Source organism: Haliotis rufescens, unplaced genomic scaffold (assembly GCF_023055435.1).
Source record: "Haliotis rufescens isolate VD_foot unplaced genomic scaffold, xgHalRufe1.0.p SCAF_8, whole genome shotgun sequence".
NCBI lineage: Eukaryota > Metazoa > Mollusca > Gastropoda > Lepetellida > Haliotidae > Haliotis > Haliotis rufescens.
The window spans coordinates 34079892-34098875 of NW_025964372.1; the positions used below are offsets into that span (position 1 = coordinate 34079892).

The 18984-nt window shown below is 41.2% G+C and overlaps 2 protein-coding genes across 3 annotated transcripts in view; both read left to right on the forward strand.

Annotated features, from left to right (window-relative positions):
- LOC124120969 overlaps window positions 1–18984 on the forward strand; it is a 260732-nt gene that overhangs the window by 126741 nt on the left and 115007 nt on the right. Inside the window, exon 9 of the mRNA XM_048389199.1 lies at window positions 11223–12374. Within this exon, the coding sequence (XP_048245156.1) occupies window positions 11223–12374 (1152 nt within the window). The remainder of the gene's footprint in view (window positions 1–11222; window positions 12375–18984) is intronic.
- Window positions 1–18984, forward strand: part of LOC124141777 (IgGFc-binding protein-like) — a 108106-nt gene that overhangs the window by 32530 nt on the left and 56592 nt on the right. The window contains exon 6 of one of the 2 annotated variants that reach the window (XM_048389203.1): window positions 14973–15143. The exons of the other annotated variant lie outside the window; for it this stretch is intronic. The gene's annotated coding sequence lies outside the window, so the exon portion shown is untranslated. Of the gene's footprint in view, window positions 1–14972; window positions 15144–18984 lie in introns of those variants that run through there. 2 annotated transcript variants of the gene reach the window in all.

Consider the following 18984-nt stretch of genomic DNA (forward strand, 5'->3'; position numbering starts at 1 on the left):
CACTCAGCAATATTCCAGCTATATGACGGCGGTCTGTAAATAATTGAGTCTGGACCTGACAATCCAGTGATTGACATCGTGAGCATCGATCCACGCAATTGGGATACGATGACATGCATAGGGGCCATTTATGGCAATCATGGGTTGCTGAAGAACTTTGGTTATACAGAAGTTTAATAAAACAGATAATCGGGTTAGGGGGCACGTGTGGCCAAGTCATTTGAGGCGCTGGAATTCGCTCTGCGTGTGCCAGAAACGTGGGTTCAAATCCCGATTTGCCATGATTATCTTTCTTTGTTCGTCAGCTCCAACCCCGTGCTTTTCGTCATGGCGTCTAAGTCTAAATTATGCAAACTAGTGGCTGGAAATATGAGCAACTATACACCTCAACGGGGTACTGAGAGCATCAATCTACACAGTCAGAAGACGTGACCAGACAATGGGAGGTGCAGTGAAATGGGGTTAGAGAGGTATATACCATGCCGCAGTGAAACATGGATACCCTAGACAAAAAAGTGCGCTCATACTTTGTGCGCTTACACTGCAAAGTTGCTTCTCCCATGAGACATGACACCTCTATAGGGGCTCCCTCAGAGCAAGGAAGTGTTTGATTTTGCTGTGCAGAGTGTTTGCAACGCTTATGTGTGCCAGGATCGTGTGATTGTGGGTTCGAATCCCAGATGTCCCCGATTATGGTTTTAGGTCGTCCTCATTGCACTCATGCTCCTAGTTTTCACAATGGTGGTCAAACCTCTTAAGACCTGCATCACGTTGGACTTTTCTCCTATATTAACACACACACTGTTGTTTAATTGAAAAACACTTCGTAGCAGTGGAAAACACAATTCACTCACTTGACCCCGTCCAGAAAGAAATGTCCAGGTGAAGGCTCACCAAACTCTCAACAGTGAGTGAGTTGTGTTTATCACTGCATTGATCATGTTTCAAGTTAATGTGGGAGTAAGGCTCAGAGTGTTTGTTTATTTGTAGTTTAAGGCCACACTCCAAATAGTACATCCATATAACATCAGTCTGTAAATAATCGACTTAGGACCAGACATTGATTGACATCACGAGCACCTATCCATGCAACTGGAATACAATGACATGCATCAATCAAGTCAGCGAGCCTGACCGCCCCATCCCCTTCGTCGCCTCTCTTGCCTGGGACCCATTTTCTTACCCTGGAGCCACGCTGATTTAATTCAGTTTCTTAATTTCAAGTTGAGCAGTAACCATATGTCTAATGCAAGGCACCTACAACCTGGCCTCAGTTCTATGACAAAGACATCTGACCAATGTAGGACAACATTTGATAAGAAAAGATAATACCAAAGCATGAGAGTTGCAGTGAATTTTAATAATGAGTGACAACAATGTTATACACATATTACAATTGATAAGACTACTTCAAAGTTATTCTCAGTGCCAACTCGTTCTAAAGTGACATGAAGTTTGCTTACCTGATATGTTGAGCTTGTTAAAAAATCATAGTCTCAGAAAAATACATTTCAATTCTCTCTCCTGCTTATGATATTTGAAGTGATGCAGTGCTTTGAAAATACATTCATAACAAAATTGTTTTTTGATACCTTGAGGGAAAATTTGATCTCAATACAATTATTTATTTGTATATCTTTACTGTATTATCAAAGGCACAGAAATATACAAGTAACAAAACTTGAATCTATTCAAGGCAACAATTGGACTATGCATTGTGTTCAACCCTGAGCATGTCGTACACGTATCAACATAACAAAATAACATCAACTTGTCTTGGAAAAGGAGAATATCTTAAATGGCATACAGAGTAGGAACAACAAGAGTCTTGAGTAATGACATTTCTACAAATGGGACAATGTTTCTCTGTACATATGAATCTATCGCTACATACCTAGGGCCATAACTCTATATCCAGGACTTGTAAATCCAGGAATTGACTGATTGGTTTACGGATTAACGGAGTCTTGAGTAACAAAGCTTCTCTGTAGATGTAAATCTATCACAACATAAAGTATGTAGATATTTCTAGCGACAGATTGTATCTTTACAATGTTTCATCTTCAGTTGCATCGCGTACACCACAAGTGCCTTATTAACACAGCTTTGTGTGTCCGTCATATCACAGCATGTCAGGTGTCGTATATCACAAACATGGATTGAACTGACCACCAGCGGTAACTGGTAATGTTAGCAGGTGTGATCGATAGAATGCACTGAGCAACGTACTGCTCACTCAAATATACCCTAAAATCAAGGTAGAATATCATAAAATCATGGTAAACGTACCATCACATATTCCGAGAGATAAATAAAGACAAGTGATATTACAAGATTGAATGTGTATAAAAGTATAAATCCGACATCTGAATAAGTTCACTATCACAACCGTCTCCCCCCATGACATTAGAGGATCAACCAGTCTTGCTGATAGTTCATCATTCTCCTCCTCCTACAATCAATAGCTTCAAGGACATTCAGAAGCTGTAGTACCCAGGAACACAGAGTTGTCTTATCAATTTCAACTTCTTCAATCTTTCATTCTTTATTTCGGTACATATAGTACTACTATCTCTACTATCTCTGAAAACAATCTCATTGAAAGAATAAAGAAAGTTGACTGTGTCCTGCTTCCTTCCGTCTCTGTGTGACACCAGCAGCAGGTGTGACGTTATTTCGTCAGCCCTATTTCTTTAGCCACGTAGTTGGAGATTTGCACATGTAGCTGATCTTCGGTTTCCTCGTAGACAGTGGAGGCAAATGTCTTAGCTGCGTCCGACCCCCTCATCAGGGCCTTGTAGATGGACAGTGTGTACTTCTGTTTGCCTGGAACAGTCAGAAGTGTCAACGAAAATATGCTTCTTTTACAATCAGAAACCTCCTTACAAAAGACTTCTCACATAAACTTTCTTGCAACATCGGGAACAATGGATGACGTCACTTTCAGTTAATTCCAAATCTGCACTTGAGAAAATGTTAAGTGAGTGAGTGAGTATGGTTTTACAATATCACGGCAGGGGACACCAGAAATAGGCTTCACACATTGTACCCATGTCGGGAATCGAACCCGGGGCTTCGGCGTGACGAGCGAACGCTTTGACCACGAGGCTACCCGACCGCCCCGAGAAAATGTTAAGAGATTTGATGGCTAATGTTATGGCTTTGTGGAGGTGACTTGTATTTCACAGATAGCAGAAACAATATGGAACAAACGGATTTAATGCTCAGTTTTACGTTATTGCTTTGAACTCCAAAATGTTAAATGTTAAAATACAAAGTCAAAATACCTCCGAACGTATGAACATATAAACGTATAAATCCCAATTCCCAAATCCCAATTTGAACAAAATAATATGATGTTATTCAGCAACATCAACTCATCTGGGAGATAAGAATGCCAGGAAATTCCATAATGAGTCCATCAATCTGTCAGGGAAGAATTAAGCTGACCAAAGACTTCATGATGGTAATACGACAAACATAACAGTTAAAATCCACCAGTCAACTGTGTCGGCTTTGATACCACAACTTCAAAAATGCCATTTGAAGATATTTTTTTCAAAGAATATTTATTTTCTGCAATAAAATATGCAGAATTCGATGACTTGTTTTGTGTGATGAAATTTCTAATACAGCTGACATGACTAAGTGTGCTTAAATCTTACATAATGATGACAGTCCACATTTTTCACAAAATTAAGCCATGAAACCAAAGATATGGAAATAAATTGATAACATTTGGCACTTACTCATTTTCTGACATTCAAACAATAGGTTTCTGTGGTGTATTGTGTTAATATTGATAGAACTAATATACCAAAGTAGAAAAAAGGTATATTCTTATTGCATCGTTTCTGTTACTGCTTTGACTTCACTACCAAACCGACCTTTGCCTTTTGTGACTTGGTGAGGTGAGGGTACCTCTCAGCTATGGCAATCAGAGTCTCTTCCTTCACTGCAGACTTCTCCAGCAGCTGGTTGAGGCAGTGGAACAACTGGCAGCTCTTCTGGGAAGTGATGTCACGGAAACTCTAAATAGAGGAGGCACAGGTTTCAGCAAACACGGAAATGAACATAATCTTGGACTTCAGATACAATTACATAGAAATTACCAGGAAAGACGGCTGTTATCTCAGAAATAAACGTGAAGATATCATCAATATTATACAGCCTGATCATCAACACAAGCAGCACCATCAGTATCATCAGCCTGGCCATGAACACAAGCAATGTCATCGGTATGTTATCGCCATGCTATCAACACAAGAAGTATCACCAGTATCATACAGCAAGGCCATGAACACAAGCAGTATCACCTGTATCTTACAGCAGGCTATCAACACAAGAAGTATCACCTGTATCATAAAGCAAGGCCCTGAACACAAGCAGTATACAATAGATGAGGGCACAGTGAGGTGACCCCCAAACATTACAGGTTACCTGAAACCACCCTGCCAAACATAGCGTTGTCACAGCTCTATACCGTACAGGCGAAGGTCTGTAACAATGGAGCGTTTCATAGAGGTGGCACTACTTCTAGTATACATTGGAATCGTTGACGGTACGTTATCTTTTGTTGTAATAAGAACATTCTGGATGGCTTAAGCATCACTTTACCAACAGTCCCCTGGAAAGAGTTTATCGTATCTGTGGCGTTATCAGGCGTATCCTAAATGAACTTCGCACCGACGTGTGCAAAATAACTGATTGTGTGTAGAAGTTACTGTGAGCTGCTGGTACGTGTTTTCCCATAGGTTTTCTTATATCAAAAGCGTGGTTAGGTAGCCTTGTGGTTACATCGTTGTCTGTCCACACTTCAGGCATGTTTGATTCCCCTATTGGTTTTCCCCTCAAACACTATGGCTTTGAATACCTACTCTATAAGCTGTCAACCAACCTTGGGGGGTATGTGCTCAAACATAGGGTACATCACACCTGACGGCACCCCAAGCCGTCAGGTGTGATGTACCCTGTGTGTGAGCCTATGCACCCCGAGCCGCCTGGTGTGATATACCCTGTGTGAGAGCCTATGTACCCCGAGCCGTCAGGTGTTATGTACCCTGTGCGTGAGCCTATGTACCCCGAGCCGTCACGTGGGACGTACCCTGTGTGAGAGCCTATGTACCCCGAGCCGTCAGGTGTGATGTACCCTGTGTGTGAGCCAATGCACCCCGAGCCGTCAGGTGTGATGTACCCTGTGTGAAAGGCCTATGTACCCTGAGCCGTCACGTGTGATGAACCCTGTGTGAGAGCCTATGTACCCCGAGCCGTCAGGTGTGATCTACCCTGTGTGTGAGCCAATGTACCCCGAGCCGTCAGGTGTGATGTTCCATGTGTGAGAGCCTATGTACCTCGAGCCGTCAGGTGTGATGAACCCTGTGTGAGAGCCTATGTACCCCGAGCCGTCACGTGTGATCTACCCTGTGTGTGAGCCAATGTACCCCGAGCCGTCAGGTGTGATGTATCCTTTGTGTGAGTCTATGTACTCCGAGCCGTCACGTGTGATGTACCTGTGTGAGAGCCTATGTACCCCGAGCCGTCACGTGTGATGTACCCTGTGTGTGAGCCAATGTACCCCGAGCCGTCAGGTGTGATGTATCCTTTGTGTGAGTCTATGTACTCCGAGCCGTCACGTGTGATGTACCTGTGTGTGAGCCTATGTACCCCGAGCCGTCAGGTGTGATGTACATGTACCTGTGTTAGAGCCTATGTACCCCCAGTTCTCAGGTACATAGGCTCTCACACAGGGTACATCAGACCACATGCCCAAAGGGATCGGTTGACAACGAATTTATTTCATACAGACCGGGAATATATGTCCGGGAATATATGTCCAAAGTCTCACTCAGTAAAACCCTTACAACCATTTACCCAATGCCCTCGGATAAACATCGGATCATTTTAGCTCAATGATACTGATGTGAGATAAGCAAGTTACTTAAGGTAGGCTCTGATTGATTTCTCAGCGGGGTATATGAGCGAGTTACATGAGCAGGCTACATGAGCAGGCTACATGGAAAATAATTGCCCGCTCCTTAACCAATCAGAAGCTAGAATTTTAATGTAAGGTGAGATAATTTGCTGTGTATACGCTGCACCGGTATGCAGTGTAGTAGTAACGCGTGTCTATTGCTTTTGTCAGCTTAAATTAAATGAGGCTGTTTAAAGACAAATGAGCCCTACACCATAAACTTTGTGCAAACCCTACTGTTGTCTAAGTGCTCGTTGGTCTGAGTATTCGTTGTTGCTCTATCGCCGTCGCTTGATTTGTTGGTTGAAAAACAACGACTGCACAAAATATTTCCAATGTATTCACCGATGATGTTGGAATGTAGTGTATGTGCTACATTAAATATGTAATGTTTGATTCACGCAGGGAATATTCCCTAAACGTTTCAGTGAGTATACATATTCCCTGATTTAACAACCCTGTTTTATACATATTCCTTGAATAGCTGTCCATAAGTACATTGTTTCCACGGTGTCAACTGATCTTTTACGTTAACTGGGTTTGTTATGAAGAAATAATTAGGTATAACAACACATGTTTGTGGTTGATGCCCGCTTGATATAACAATAAGTTATTATTGAAATCAAGACACTGTTTAACAAAGACTTGATAGGCGTGACCAGTAGAGCAGGACATGCTGACCCTTGTTCGCTAATACCTGGTGTCATACCTGTTTTGTTGTGCTACATTCACATAATTGTTACCACTGTTTTGCCTTTTTCGCCCAGTTGTATCTGTTTCGGGAGATAATCAAGAGAGACTATTCTCTGACGTTAACGTTTTATTTTGATCATAATTAATTGTAAATGAGTTTGTTCAGGACTCGTTTAAGACAGTTGTTGTAAGAAACAAGTTTGTGATCAGTGTGGTAAGGGCAAAGGAGCATACTCAAGGATACATGGGACCTAACTCATGCACAACGATAAAGACCCCTACCCCCGTGCTGTACATTGTATGTTCGAGCCCACGTGTAAATAAATTCTGGGTAGATAGTATACATTGCAGTTTGTGTGTATAACTTAAACAATAGTTTTGAATTTTGTTCATGAATGGATAATTTGGTATATAGTACTTTAATACCCTCATCATTTATTGATGTACAATTGGAATATTATGTAAAATATGTAAATCATTTCAAGTATATTTTGCGATATAACCTGTTTAAAAAAACGACAACAAGTGATGCAAAAGCAATTATACAAGCACCTTACAAGCCGAAATATCAGCTAACACACTTCATAAACAAAATGTTGCATCGAGGTAAAATATGTATTTTCAGGAAGAAATTAATATTGCATTATGCTAAACTTAAACACAAGGATATCACATGTCCTAAACACATCAACAGACGTACAAATTTCAGTTAGGTTTGCTTGCCATCTCCAGAAGTTTGGGCCTTGAAGTGGACTTCGTTTTCACATGATGGGTTTGTTAGAAAGTCACAGAGCTCAGAGACTGACAGTTCACTCCAACTGACATTTCGGAATGGTTAAGATGTAATTTCTTTGGTTATGTTTGATCTTTTGGCCTGTCTCTCCCTTCATTCATCGTTTCTCGCCAATACACAACCTTCCTTTTGGTGTTTTGGCTCTTTTCTCAATTAAGATCTCTATGGTTCTCCATTCGTTTCCGGACATTTGATTTTGGTTGGTGTATCTTATTTATTTCATCATTCATTTTTTCAAGGGCCTGACAATTGAACCACGAATAGAGCCATAGCAAGCAGCAAAACCAGGGACGCTGGCTCTCGGTGTCAGGATTTAATTAGCCTCAAAGCTTTGGAGATAGATAATTCAAAAGCTTATTTGTTTTCCTGCACCGAGAGTATAATTTAATTTTTGGCTCTACCTCTTTTCAGAAACAGAAAATGAAACTCCACAGGATCTGATACAGTGAACTATCTCGTCAACATTTCTTACCTTCTCTTTCTTTTAAACAAGACATTGACTCATGAGGCATGCCTCCACTATCAAATTCCTTTCTAGCACATCTGTTATTACAAGTAGTTGATTCAACTCCTCCCCAGGGTAGTTTTGAACTTCAAGGTTAATACGCGGGTCATGGGGAGGACAAATGGATCATTTGTCTGCACATGTTGTTATGTCCTCTACTGTACGCCTGAGTTCCCCTGTGTCATAGTAACCCCATGGCCCAGTCACGTCGTGTCTGTCATTCTACATTCTGCATGACTGCAGAGAAGGAAACCTTATTACATACCCCTACCACTATGTGAGTCCCAGGTAGTTTTGCCAGCTGCAACTACATGAAGCATTCCAAATTGGAGCATTTCTAATAGAATCTGTACTAGAGATGGAATGCACAAACAAGTCTTGATACCAAAAGAATAGTACCAAAAAGGTCATATGTATATATACATAATAAGCATGTAATTTTAGGGATTATGTATATTCCACATGTATGAATTAGACATGACAAAAATTTCCCGAAATTTCGCAAGCTATCGAATGTTGAGTAGTGTTGAAATTAATACGCGAAGCTGCGACATTGATATTAGCTGTGTTCATGTTAGGAAGAATGTTATGTGATTTGAAACCTCGGACTAGCAACTCTTAAAAGAGTATCCAAGATCTGGTTTCTGTTTAGGTTCAGCAACTCTGACGACACAAACCCCGGCCTCAACTGCCGCAAGTGCAACGACACTACCCACACCTGTATCTACCAACACCCGGACTGGCGGACAAGAATACCATGAGGGTATAAGTATAGACATAGCTTCTTTAAATTGCGAGATTTGTTTAAAGCCGCTTTGAGCAGTATTTCAGTTATATCATGGCATGTCAGCTTGGTGTGGGAGAAAAGCCCAATGTGATGCAATTAAAACAATATGTGGAATAACAAATATGTATTTCAAAGTTGTAATCCTTAAATATAATAAACTGAACAACAAACGTTCCTGTGAAGTTGAATAAGAGTTAATGCAAAGTTATGTTTTTTACCAAATCTGAAACAATTTCGGTTTGCAACAGATAAAAGACTCCTGTTAATGTTCAAAGCGTTTAATTTGCCATACTGACTTCAGAAAATGCATGATTTCATAAAAAAAAAACATGAACATACCAAAATGTCAATTTACAAATCAATAGCGTGTGTGTCCGCCTCTGGTTGCGATGCAAGCAACACATCTTCGTTTCATGGAATGGACCAGGCGTCGCACAAAGTTCTGTGGGATATCTGTCCATATCTGCTGGAGCATGTTTCGAAGTTCCTGGAGTGTCTGTGGAACACGGGGATGACGTCGAAGGCGCCGATCCATCTCATCCCACATGTGCTCGATTGGTGAGAGATCAGGGGAGCGAGCCGGCCAGGGGATGACATTCACTTTGTTTTGTTAAAGAGAATCCTGAACAAGTCAAGCAATATGAGGCCGGGCGTTGTCATGTTGAAAGGTAATGCCTGTGCCATGACGACGCAAAAACGGTAGAACATCAGGGCCGATGAGCTCGTCGCAGTAGCGCTGTCCATTGAGATTTCTCTCTACCACTATCAAACGGGTCCTCTGTCTTGCTGTAATCCCACCCCATACCATAACGCTGCCGGCGCCCCCGAACTGATCTTCTTCCATGACACAATGACTGACGTAACGTTCACCTCGTCGTTCGTACACTCGAATCCGTCCATCGCTGTGGCTGTGGTGAAAACGAGACTCGTCAGTGAAGAGAACTTGTCCCCACTGCATGGCCGTCCAGCGTAGACGCTGTCTGGACCACTGTAGACGTGCTTGACGGTGGTTTCCTGTCAAAATGGGACGTCTGGCGGGTCTTCTGGCGACAAGCCCTGCACATCTGAGGCGACGACGTACGGTTTGTGAAGATATTCGTCAAAGGCCAGAGATGCTTCTTGCAGTCATTGTTGCTGACTGGAATCGATTTCGTTGGTGTGTTGTTCGAATCCAGTTGTCTTGTCGATTATTGGTTACACGTGGCCTGCCACTCCGAGGATAGTCTCTTACTGCATTCATCTGTTGCCAACGTTGTCATAAACACCAAATGGTGTTTCTGTGGACGTTAAATTGTCTTGCAACATCACGTTGACTCGATCCTTCTTCAAGCATTCCAATGGCTCGCAGACACTCATTTTTGGACAGGTGTGGCATTTCGTAATGTTGAATAACTGCGTAATGTTGTATTTTTTCTGAGTGGTTGTTGTCAGCACGATGCTAAACAATGCATATGGAATCCCGTTAACGCACATGTTTTTATACCCATTCTTGGGTAGTGAAATGCATGGGGCTTGCATAAAAGTTAACTTTTGCATGGAATGCATGCTTTTCTGTAGCTTTTCTGTAGAAGTTGCGTTGATTTGATCCCATACACGTACTACAATATTGAAAACCAAACATTACTTGTTTGAAAAATACACTAAAATATTGGTGTCACAGGAACTTTTGTTGTTGAGTATATTAAAAGTCTCATGATATATAAAATTGTTAAAAATATCTGAATATATCAATTATTTGAGTGTTGGTAAAATGTCGGCATTATGGGGATAAAACAAAGAATGGTCGGCTCGGAGTACATTCCATATAAAATAAAATAAAATTAAAATCACTTGACACATTTGGTTTTGTTTCCATTATGACATGCTCGTTTTGAAATACTATACCGGAATCGAGTACTAGCATCTAAGGTGATGTGCTTTAACTGACTCATAGCTAAAGATTTTTGAAAATCCTTCTAAAGCTTTGCATCTTACCATATGACTCAGAACTCATGATGATCTTAAGAAACATACAATATTCTGGAGCTACATTTTCAACAGATATCGGTGGTATCTTGGACATATATCAGACATCAACGTCATATGTACAGAGATACATGGAAGGTCGGGGTAAAGGAACATAAAGAAGGGTGGTGCTCAACTTGTCTTTCCAAATGTATGGCGACTCACTGATTCGCTAACACCGATAATAACAGTGGGACGTATTCATATCCACAGCAGCACACATGATCATACTTATGTTTTCATATTAACTATTTCATACACTTCCATTCGGTAGATGTGGCCACATATGTATACTTACAGTCATATAACAACCAACTGTATCGCTGTAAAACGACATTCAGCGTGGGAATGTTCAGAATGCCCTACAGTTACACCGTCACTGTGACTTGCCGAGGAAGTGTCAGAAGCTATGATGTGCAAGTGTTATCCATCTAAAACCCTACTAACAAACTGTGTATGCTTCTTCCAGGTGTGAGCTACCTACTGGCATCTTTTCAATATCAGCATTATACTGATGTAGTTGCAGTGGCAGCTGGAGAAACAGGGGGGTCCTTTCTGGTTGATTATCCACAGCTGGGATATAACGACACAAGGACTGTAACGCCACACGGGATCACTTATGCTAACATAGATCCGTCATTGTTGGTGACGGTGGGTGTGGAAAACAAGGCTTACGTAATCCATGTCTTTGGTAAGAACATGGGCGTTCACACATACATGGGAAATGGCTTCTTTTCTCCCCTCCCGATCTCTGCCCTAGGGTCAAGGTATGTAGTATCAACCTGTCTGGGAGACATGGGCCACGTGGTGTTAGTGATAGCTAACCACAACCACAAGACAGACGTGGACATCACGCTGATGCTGGAGGGGAACGTCACCTATGACAACATGACCTACAACGACGGAGACACGATTCATGTGACTCTAGATGAGTATCAGACCTTCACAATGAAGAGTGACTATGACCTGACTGGAACTGTAATCAACACAACAAACACTGTAGCTGTGTTCAGTGGGGCAATGCAAGGCGATTACTTCACGGCCGTGACGCAACTATTACCTGTACGACATCATGGGACGGAGTATGTTTTGTATACAGGTGACGACTCCTATTATAGGAACGCGACATACCAGCTACAAGTTATTAGTGACCAGAGCGACGCTGAAATTATGTTGAACAATGGATCTACATTCTCTCTGGGTGACAACCGTGTATATCGCCAATACCTCGCCTATAACGAGAGTCTATATCTTAACGCGACAAGGCCTGTCATGGCAACCCTGTGTAGAAACGGCACAGATGTATCTCAGCATGGGTTTGTTGTTGTAGTTCCAGTTACGTATTTCGTGAACAGTGCATTGATTCCTGATACAGAGTGTATAAACATACTGACTAAACAACATGTAATGGATATTGAAGTGTTTACTGGCGATATGGCCCCTGCTACACTGGACTGGGTGGACATCCCCGGCAGTGATTACAAAGCGGGAAGAAGTTGTTCATTCGGCATATACATCATCCGCTCTGCCAGCAGATTCGCTGTATATGGGTTTTCCTGGGACATTGTTAATGGAGGCTACCGTTTCCCTTCTGATCCACCAACTACAGGTGCTGATGCAGGTAAGTTGAACGACACGCTGTATTTGGGAAAGAATCTAATGCACAGTATGCACAGGCCGTGTTTACAGTATAGAGCTGTGTTATTTGTATATTTGTCCCTGTATTGAATTTGGAACCGGAAACAGTATGTCACATCTAAATTTAGAAAACCGCAGCTGGTGTTGAGAAAGGACACATTAGCAATTTATGTCCCAGTGTCGCAAAATAACACCCACCACCACCACACACCGACCACCTCCCCCCGCCCCTCCCCCCGGACAACTTTCATTGGTACAGGCACGCCCCCAGAAGGTTAAATCGGCTGACGTATATGTTATTCCTGCCCCCACCTGTATAAAGAATGCCCATATTTGTTTTCGCATATATTGTATATTTTTGTTTCATTAGTTTTATCCCCCTCATCTTTTATACTAAAACACTATTTTTTCTTGTAAAAGCCTCTTTGTTTACAAAAACATATGAAATACATCATTTGCGATGTTTTGTTTAAATTAATGTGCCATACATCTGTACTATTCTTTATTTTCGAAAAATATATTTGTGTGATTACATATGCAGTTTGAAATGCAGTAGAGAAGTCTACTATCAGAAAATAATGATCTGAGATGCACGTCTCATTCATGATATTTGTCAACTATTCTAATAATTTAGGAATAGGTAAGACAATTTATGTACAATTACTATACCACCAAACTGCAGTCATTGTGAGTGTATTTGATATATAGAATGTCTTCTTCACAATTTGAATGTTCACATGTCAATATTATTGAGAGGGCATCATGACTGAATGTGTGTGAAGTGATGAAAGAGAATGTGTGCCTTCAATAATCAATTCTGTCAACTTCCGTTTGTTGTTTACACTAACTCCAACATTTGTCGCCCTTAATCTCTCTGCTTTATTTATTATTTGTACTCTCACTTTTCTTATCATTCATAAATGTTGACTATGCACATTTAAGAAATATGTCAATCGTATATCGTGTTTGCTGTACAAAACCATGTCATATTTACCTAACATTAACATGTGAATAGCTTGATTAAGTAAAAGACTTTTGTTGTTGAACTGTTTCCAATAATCACTCAAATTGATAATATTGACATTTTAACATCTATTCTATTCAACTCAACAACCATCTTGTCCTTTAGAATGTACAGGTGTTGCTGCAAAGGTAATATGATTTAGTAAACTTATAGTATACCCTCTATGAGCATAGTTTGTTGGTATCATTCCAACCGTTTACATTATGATAATAATCTGACTCGTATATTCAATAGTGTGTCTGCAATCAAACATCAAATCAAATATAATAATGTGAACAGTTACATATGAAGTATAGACTTACAGTACGGTACATTGGAACCCTTTAATATCAGGTGATGAAATACTCGTGTTAACGGGTGATTGGTTGGGAGTTATGTCGGGTCGACATGGCCACTTGTCTGCTGGTCCGAGACTAGTGATAGATTGTAAGGGCTGTTGATATTATACAAACAATTAATTTGAAATGAATTGTGGACTGCTTGGATTTAGTTCGTGACATCAGTTTGATAGATCTCCATGTTTAGAATGTACTCATAATGTGATATTGATGACCTTTTGATGCTGATATCTGCTTATAGGACAATGCAATGCATGCTTCTCCAGATGACTGCATGATGATTCGTACGGAGAAGCAGAAGGGTGAATGGGTAGTCATATAACTATTGTTATGGGACGCTTAACATGCTTAACATTTTCCCAGAGGTATAGATATATGGACAACGTACATGTATGTGGACGGAGTTCGGGACTGAAAGGGACATGGCAGTAAATTGTTTGTTTAGACATTATGGGCCATGTTCAGCAGTAACTTCACATGCACTGTAGAACGACGAGGTTTCAAATGTTCAATATATTAATTCAGTTATCTGTTGATCAAAGTCCCCTTCTCTTGTAGTCATTGCTATATGGTTAACATTGTGTAGATATTTTAGTTTCCCAAAGACATAATTATGAGCTTGAAGATCGAAATTTGTGAAATGGCTTAACCTCTGGACACTGATGTACAAGTGGTGTGGACTTGACGATGTGAAACGGTATCTCAAGGAATGTGATTCTTTCCCCTTCCATGCTCATTGTTTGTAGTTTTGATCAAAGCGTACAATACTGAAGCATTTTTATGCTATGTTTGTTTAATTGTTTGCCTGTTTGTTGTTTAACGCCGCAAGCGACCAGACAATCCAGTGATTGCCACCATGAACATCTGTCTACGCAAATGGGATGATGGCATACACCAACCCAGTCAGCGAGCCTAACCACCCGTCGCCTTTTACGACAAGCATGGTCTGCTGAAGACCCATTCTATCCCGGATCTACACTTGGGGTATGTTTGTTTCTAGAGCCTGCAGATGTATTAACTGCTGTCGTCAAATTGAATGAATAACCTTTAACCATGGGTTTCCTAAGTTTGTCATCACCAAACCCTTGCTAATGGCAAAATTCACGCCTATCGTAGAACGATTCAAATTTGAGTTTTTACATTCAATTATCGGTTGATCAATATTCCATTTTCTAGTTGTCAAAAATGTTGCATATTTGACAGGTTGTTTATATTTTAGATTCTCCAAGACACAAGAGCTTGAAGATCGAAAGTTGTGATTTGGCCTAAACCTCTGGACACTGATTTACACTTGCTGTGGACGTGACACCGAATGTGACTGTTTCCCCATTCACGTTGATTGTTTGTTGTTTCACTCAAAGTGTATAACAATGAAGCATGTCTTTGTGTATGGCTGTTTCTGTTTGTTTGTTGTTGAACTCCGCACTGGAGTGTGCATCAGATAATCCAGTGAGTGACACCATGAACATGGATCTACGCAATTTGGTTAGATGACATGCATCAACCAAGTCAGCATGACTGATAGTCCGATGACGACAGAAGAGTCGCCTCTTAGGACACACGTGGGTTTCTGCGGATCCATTCTAACCCGGTTCTTCACGGAAGTGTGTTTGTTTTTAGAGGCTACAGATGTATTCGTTGCTGTCGCCTAATGGGAAAAATCAACTTCGGTTCAGAGAACATGACAAAACGTATAATCGGGTTAGGCCCGGAATTCGCTCTGCATATGTTCGTCCCTGGTGTGCCAGAAACAAGGGTTCGAATCCGAATTTGCCATGATTATCTTTCTTTGTTCGTCAGCACCAAACCCGTGCCATTCGTCATTGCGTTTTAGTCCAGATTATGCAAACTAGTGACTGAAAATATACGCAACTATACTCGTCAACGGGGTACTTGAGAGCAGCAATCAGCCCAGCCAGAAGGCCTGACCAGACAAGGGGAGGTGTGGTGAAATGGGGTTCAACGCCGCGCCGTGTGTGTGTGTGCGAGCGTGTGCGTGCGTGCGTGCGTGCGTGTGAGATACCATGCCGCAGATCAGCATGTATACCCTACTCAGACAGAAAAGTGCAGCAAGTACCGTGACGCCTACACAATATAGTGTGGAGTCCGTACCATCTTGCAAGCGAACGCAGGGGCGGTCGGGTAGCCTAGTGGTTAAAGCGTTTGCTCGTCACGCCGAAGACCCGGGTTCGATTCCCGACATGGGTACAATGTGTGAAGCCCATTTCTGGTGTCCCCCGCCGTGATATTGCTGGAATATTGCTAAAAGCGGCGTGAAACCATACTCACTGACTGACTGCAAGCGAACGCTCATACATGCCACTGCAAAGTCACTTCTCCCATGAGACAAGGACACCTCTATAGGGTCTCCCTCATGAGGATGAGGAAACGGTCCCTATCCAGGTGTTGGCTGTGCCTCAGGGATTTCGAATAACATCAACACCTGGTTTCTTGATATGCTGCCCTCACAATAGAGAATGGTGTAGAGCATAATTGTGGCAGAGTGTTTGCAACGCTTATGTGTGCCAGGATCCTGTGATTGTGGGTTCGAATTCCAGATGTCCCCGATTATGGTTATTTGGTTGTCCCCACTGCACTCATGCTCCTAGTTTTCACAATGGTGGTCAAACCTCTTAAGACCTGCATCACGTTGGACTTTTCTCCCATATTAACGCACACACTGTGGTTTAATTGAAAAACACTTCATAGCGGTGAAAAACAATTAACTCACTTGACCCCGTCCAGTAAGAAATGTCCAGGTGAAAGCTCACTAAACTCTCCACAGTGAGTGAGAGGTGTTTATCACCGCATTGATCATTTTTCACGTTAATGTGGGAGTAAAGCCGAGAGTGTTTGTTTATTCGTAGTTTAACGTCACACGACACAATAGTACGCCTATATAACAGCAGTCTGTAAATAATCGAGTCTGGACCAGACAACCAGTCCAACTGGAATACGATGACATGCATCAATCAAGTCAGCGAGCCTGACCGCCCGATCCCCTTGGTCGCCTCTCTTGCTTGGGATCTATTACCCTGGAACAACACTGATTTAATTCAGTTTCTTAATTTTAAGTTGAGCAGTAACCATATGTCTAATGCAAGGCACCTACAACCTGGCCTCCGTTCTATGACAAAGAGATCTGACCAATGTAGGACAACATTTGATAAGGAAAGATAATTCCAAAGCATGATAGTTGCAGTGAATTTTAATAATGAGTGACAACAATGTTATACACATATTACTATTGATTAGACTACTTCAAAGTTATTGTCAGTGCCAACTCTTTCTAAAGTGACATGAAATTTGCTTATCTGATAGTTTGAGCTTGTTAAAAATTCACAGTCTCAGAAAAATACATTTAATTTCTCTCTATTGCTTATGACATTGGATGTGATTCAGTGCTTTGAAAATGAATTCAGAACAAAATTGTTTTTTGATACCTTGAGGGAAAATTTGATCTCAATACAATTATGTATTTGTATGTCTTTACCGTATTATCAAAGGCACAGAAATATACAAGTAACAAATCTTGAATCCATTCAAGGCAACAATTGGACTATGCATTGTGTTCAACCCTGAGTATGTCGTACACGTTTCAGAATAACACGATAACATCAACTTGTCCTGGATAAGGAGAATATGTTAAATATCATACAGAGCAGGAGTCTGGACTAATAACCTTTTTACAGATGGGACCAACAAAGTTTCTCTGTACATATAAATCTATAACTAGATACCAAGGGCCATACCTCTGTATCCAGGACTCTTAAATCCAGGAATTGACTGAATGGTTTACGGATTAACGGAGTCTTGACTTACAAAGTTTCTCTGTGGATGTAAATCTATCACTACATACCAAGGGCAATAACTCTGTATCAAGGACTCACGAATCCGTGAATGATACCCCTTCCCTGTGTCCTCCATCAGTTAATGACAGTGATTGGTCTGTGGTTCTGTGAAAGTATGTAGATATGTATAAAGACAGATTGTATCTGTACAATGTTTCATGTTCAGTTGCATCGTGTACTCAACAAGTGCGTTGTTAACACAGCTTTGTGTGTCCGTCAGCATGTCAGGTGTCGTATATCACAGACTGGGATTGAAGTGACCACCAGCGGTTACTGGCAAAGGTGTGATCGATGCAATGCACTGAGCAACGTACTATCTAGATCCTTATAACAGAGTGTCTTACCTCAACACGGAAGTCCGTTGAAAGCTTGGACAGAATCAAATGGTTGAAAACGTAATAAAGTGCAACTTTGTGTATAGTATTACTCAGCAAACAGTGTTAAATCAGAGGTACATTGACATGATCCCTCTCACTAACCACTCAAATATACCCTAAAATCATGGTAGACAGATACTATCATCACATATTCCGAGAGATAAATAAAGAAAAGTTTTATTATAAGATTGAATGTGTATAAAAGTATTAAATCTGACATCTGAATAAGTGCACTATCACAACGGACTTCCCCCATGACATTAGAGGATCATCCAGTCACGCTGATAGTTCATTATTCTCCTCCTCCTTCAATCAATAGCTTCAAGGGCATTCGAAAGCTGTAGTATCAAGGAACACAGAGTTGTCTTATCATTTTTAACTTCTTCATTCTTTCAAAGCGACATTTCGGTACACAGGCTACTACTATCTCTCAAAATAATCTCATTGAAAGACTTAAGAAAGTTGACTGTGTCCTCCTTCCGTCTCTGTATGACACCACCAGCAGGTGTGACGTTATTTCTTCAGCCCTTTGCTTCAGCCACGTAGTTGGAGACTTGCAAATGCAGCCGATGTTTGGTTTCCTCGTAGACGGTGGAGGCAAATGTCTTAGCTGCGTCCGACCCCCTCACCAGGGCCTTGTAGATGGGCAGTGTGTACTTTTGTTTGCCTGGAACAGTCAGAAGTGTCAATGAATATATGCTTCTTTCACAATCAGAAACCTCCTTACAAACAACTCCTCACATAAACTCTCTTCTGACATCGGGAACAATGGATGACGTCATCTTCAGTTATTCATGACAGTGCATTAATATGATGTCACATTGTTTTATGGGGCTCTTTGCAAACAAAGATTATTTTTTTGGCATTCATGTTTCTATAAAGGGAAAAAAGAGACCATGCCCACAAACGGACGAGTGTTTCCTGATTGGCTAATAATAGGATAGGAAGGGCTTTTGTTGCATTATATGTTTAGCTGAACGATGTCATTGATTTCGTATTGTTG